Genomic DNA, 4,572 nt, shown 5'->3' with positions numbered 1-4,572 from the left:
AAAAGAAAAATATCATAAATGATTTAGTATAAAGTGAAATGGGAGAAAAAATTACAAAAGAAATTTTTCTTTAAAGCTCCGTTAAATTGTACAGAAAAGAAAATTTATTGTTAGTTTTTTTGTAACACAAAATATATAAACATTAATATTGTTCTATAAAAAATGTACATGCATTCAACGAAAATTAGCTCCAAAAACATAAAAGATTAATATCTTTTTTTTCCACTGTAATTCTTAGTTTTATCGCGGTTTAAAAATTTTTTTTCGTAATTTTTGCCTTATTTACACAGACTCTTCAAAAGTAAATTCTTATTTATTCTTAAGGAACTTTCCGTCTACAATTTAAAAACCAGTAATTTTTGTATGAATATTTGGTTTACTTGATTTTTCAACCTTATTATGAAATTTAGTATTTTTTTTTTGTAATTCGGTATAAAATCATTATGTAAGTTCTTAAGGTAAACCTTAAGTTAAACAAAAATCAATTGGAATTTTTTTCTTATCCTCCTTTGTTTAAAATAAGTAGAACGCATATATATACATACATATATGTATGTATATACAGATATTTCAATTATAATACTTAGAGAACTGGGCCCTAATAATAGTAATACTTAACTCAAAACCTATTTTAAATAATCATAATTAAAGTGCCCACACACGAATGTAATCGACTTTTAGTGCTGCATCTTCCCCCTTCCATGTACCATGCCATTTATATCTTGCTTTCCAAAAATTCAATTCATTTTTACTATCAAAATTTAACCAAGGTTTCTGATCAATTTGATTCGATCCACTTATACAATGATCTGGAAAATCTGATATACCACCAGCTGATACACCAATTGATATAAAAAACTAAAATGTTAATTAAAAAAAAATTTATATAAAATATTTGTCCTAAATAAATAAATCTAAAATATTGAACTAAAACACAAACCTCTTTATCGAAGGGAGCCATTTTATTGCCAGTTTTCCAAATATTAGAATATTTCATGTTATATAAATGTGAAGCTTCATATGAAAAATTACCATATAAAGTACCATATTCTTTTTCATCAACATAAAATGATATAAGTTCATCGGTCCAAAGTGTTTTGTACACATGATAATTATCACCATAATGGCTATTTCTATTGAAAGAATTTTCCATCCAAATTTCTCTGTGTTTGTCTTCCTGTGATAATACAACTCCACCAAAAAGTTTTGAACCGTCTATTGAAATATTACTACTTGTTTTTAATATTTCATTGCTTCTGATAAATGCTAAACGTACTTGACCAGAAATATAACTCTCAGATCCATAATGATTGTTTAAAGGTTCCAAAAATAATTCTATATCATAATAATGAACTCTCGTTTAATAAGTTGCTATTTAAAAGATAATTTGAAGCAACTTACGTGGAAATAGCCAGTCTCCCTTTGGTAATTTTGCTTTTATTTCTACAATACCATATTTAAATGAAAATTTATTTTTAGTTGTGATACGAGCGGATACTATTGGTGGTAAAATACGGTATGCAAAAGCTTGTCTATTACATTCTACTTCCCGATTTATAACACCTGTACAGCTAAAAGAAAAAATTTGTAACTTCATTTTCCAAAATAATCGAATTTAAATCAGAAAATTTGTATATTTATATGCAAATATTTACTTTGGTCCTAATATTAATGTACCCGATCGTATAGCATTGTCATCATAATCTGGTAATTCACTCAATAATGTTGGTAAAATATATAAATTATCATATTTTATGTACAAATTTTGTTTTAAACCTTGAAAAGATACGAAATCTGCGTCTTCCGTATCCATAGGTATTCTTATGTCTCTTTGCCATTTATCCCAGTTCAATTCATTGAAATCATCTTGAAATATTAATTGCCCTTTGCATATTCTTTGATTATTGTTTACAATCGTCTTTGAGTATTCACAATTTTTGCCAGCTTTATTAAGAAGTGACGTGAAGAGTGGACTAAAATTTGCTGTAGCAATATGATTATTGTTGCTTTCATCTTTTATATTATCAGCAGAAGTTCTTTTAGTTGAATTTATTATACTGTCAATACCTTCATGAACAACTTGTGAAATTATATATGGTGTTCCATCATTTTTACGTTGACTTCTAATAACAATTTGCTTATAATTTATTTGTACACCATTATTATCTGGAATATCAAGGTTTTTCAAAATTCTTTCTCTAAGTAAATCATTTGGCTTTAAAACTATTGTATTTTGTGATATGACACTTTTCCTTATACCATCATTATTGTAACGTTCTACTTTGAGATTAAAATTTCCAATATTATTATTATTATTGTTTTGTTCAGTAGATTTATTAATTGTTTCTTCAACTTTTTCATCAACATTGAGAAAGACAACAAATCCCAACGTTAGTAAAGCTTGAGACAGCAGCATTACTTTATTTAATTATTTTTTTTATTAATAATTATAATAATAATTATTTTTATTAAATAAATTATATAAGAAATAAGCTAAATTTTTTAATAAATTAAATGTAAAATTCCCTAATAAAGTCACTTTTAAAGTTTGCAACACAAAAGCATTTCTAATAGAATAACCATTTTTCATTTTAAAATTCTAAAAACAGTATGAATTCATTTTAAAGTTTTACTTAAATGTATAGGCCAAAAGGTTTTAACAATTAATTATTAAAATTAATTTATTCTTTAAAATTAACACGTTAAGATGTTGCGTACATAAACAAAGATTTTTAACTAAAATTTATTTTCCTTTATTAATTTTGTCTTAGTACAAAAATAAACAAATCTGAAAAAAAAAAAATTAATCATAATAGCTTGTGGAAGCCCAGAAATAATTTTAACGAGTTTTTGATAACCATTTGACTTGTAATTATCAACTTTATATTAAAACAAAATCATGCAAAACGTGGAGTTACTCAATATTTCACCATGACTCGGAGAATATACTTGAATTATATAGAAAGTTGTGATGATGAAAGTTGTGTAAATGTTTCCACAAGATAATCTTGTGTAAAATACATTTTTATGGTAAATTTTGTTCTTTTGATTTAAATAAACTTGCTAGCTCAATCGATAATTTGCTCTTTTATTTTCTTTGTCTCTAGTATTACTCTCTATTTCAAATACAATTGAAAACTTGCCCAATTAAAATTATCTCAGCATAATATTTTTGACGTTTACTTGATTACAAAGTGATTATTTTTAAAAACTCAAAATATTCGATAAGAATAATGTTTATTATTGGCATAAGGTATTTTAAACGAAATAAGAAAAAACAAATTCTCACATATAAGTAACGATTTTTGCATTAGAAAAGTAATAAAATACTATTAATTAATAGTTATCGATAAACAGACGGACTAAAACACATACCAGGAAGAGTAAGAATAAATTTTCATATTACACTATACTGCTAATACATATTCGTTGTATGAATGTGTAATCAAATGTTAAATACTTTTGTATTAGTGTTCTTACAACGACAACGTTAATGAATTGGGGACTCAAATTAAAATATTTTAAAAATTACGTTCAAATTCAACAGACTATATGTTCGAATAATTATTTGTAATGGTTTTTTGTATTTGTACAACAAGCGTGGAAAATTCAATGATGTTCCCTTATAATGTGGTAAAAAACTAAAATTACCTACACTAGTAAACGCATTAAATTAAAACAAACTTTTATTTTTTATTAACGAATGGGTCATAGTATGACGTTCACATTATGTACTTCTTGGCACTTTTCCAAAAAATTTTTGAAAAAAAGTGCTTATTAGTTTTACTCTGTCCGTCCGTGAATATGCTTACAAAACTTCTACACCCTTAAAGATAGAAAGCTAAAATTCTATATGTATATATACATCTTTACTAGAAACTTACTTCTGTAGAGGAAAAATTTTCTTATCTGCCCCCCCCCCCCCCCTCTGAAAGTTTTAGCCCCTCAAAGTCCTAAAAATGCCAGTGTTTAACTATTTATTGAAATGAAATTATGAAACATAATGTTTCAAATTTTGCAAACACAGAAACATAGTGGCTTGTTTCTTCTACTACGGCATTCTTTATTGAACTTTAAAAAAATAAAATGGTCGTTAAAATTTTTTATGCCATTTTTCTAGACCGCAGGTTGTAAAAGTCTGTATTCTTAACAGCTTTTAGACACCAATAAATAGTTCATTTGGTTAAAAGAAAATTTTTTCCCACCTCCACCAGTCTCTCAAGTTATCGCCACTCAAAATTCGGAAATTTTTGAATTTTGGCACCTTCGATTTATGTTAACGCCTCTTTAAATTTTTTGTTGCTTCATTTCAAAGACTGTATAAATTGTTCATCCTAAATGTATGCAATCCTTTAAATAAGGGAGTTGAAGGGAAAATTTCTTAATTACAAAACATTGGTTTTTCCAAAAATAAATAATGATTTTCCCTTATTTAATCTCAATATTTTAAATAAAATAACACACAATTTGTGCAATTTAAATTTAAGTTTACTTTAAAGTTTGAATTTAAAAAGAAACTAAGTGTTATATATAAACTATAACAAAAAAGTATTTGTACAATTAGATTTACTT

General features: G+C 25.7%; 1 protein-coding gene across 1 annotated transcript; it reads right to left on the bottom strand.

The window, feature by feature from the left end:
• Nucleotides 1-214: 214 nt before the first annotated feature.
• LOC129610574 (gram-negative bacteria-binding protein 1-like) lies at nt 215-2,416 on the bottom strand. Its single transcript, XM_055523178.1, has 4 exons — nt 1,656-2,416; nt 1,402-1,571; nt 941-1,335; nt 215-858 (listed from the first exon to the last, which is right to left on the bottom strand). The coding sequence occupies exons 1-4, from the start codon at nt 2,414-2,416 to the stop codon at nt 646-648; spliced, it is 1,539 nt and encodes a 512-aa protein (XP_055379153.1). The 3' UTR covers nt 215-645.
• Nucleotides 2,417-4,572: the final 2,156 nt, after the last annotated feature.

The sequence above is a fragment of the Condylostylus longicornis genome, unplaced genomic scaffold (assembly GCF_029603195.1).
Source record: "Condylostylus longicornis isolate FDR11 unplaced genomic scaffold, ASM2960319v2 ptg000045l, whole genome shotgun sequence".
NCBI lineage: Eukaryota > Metazoa > Arthropoda > Insecta > Diptera > Dolichopodidae > Condylostylus > Condylostylus longicornis.
This window is presented reverse-complemented; position numbering and strand designations above follow the sequence as displayed.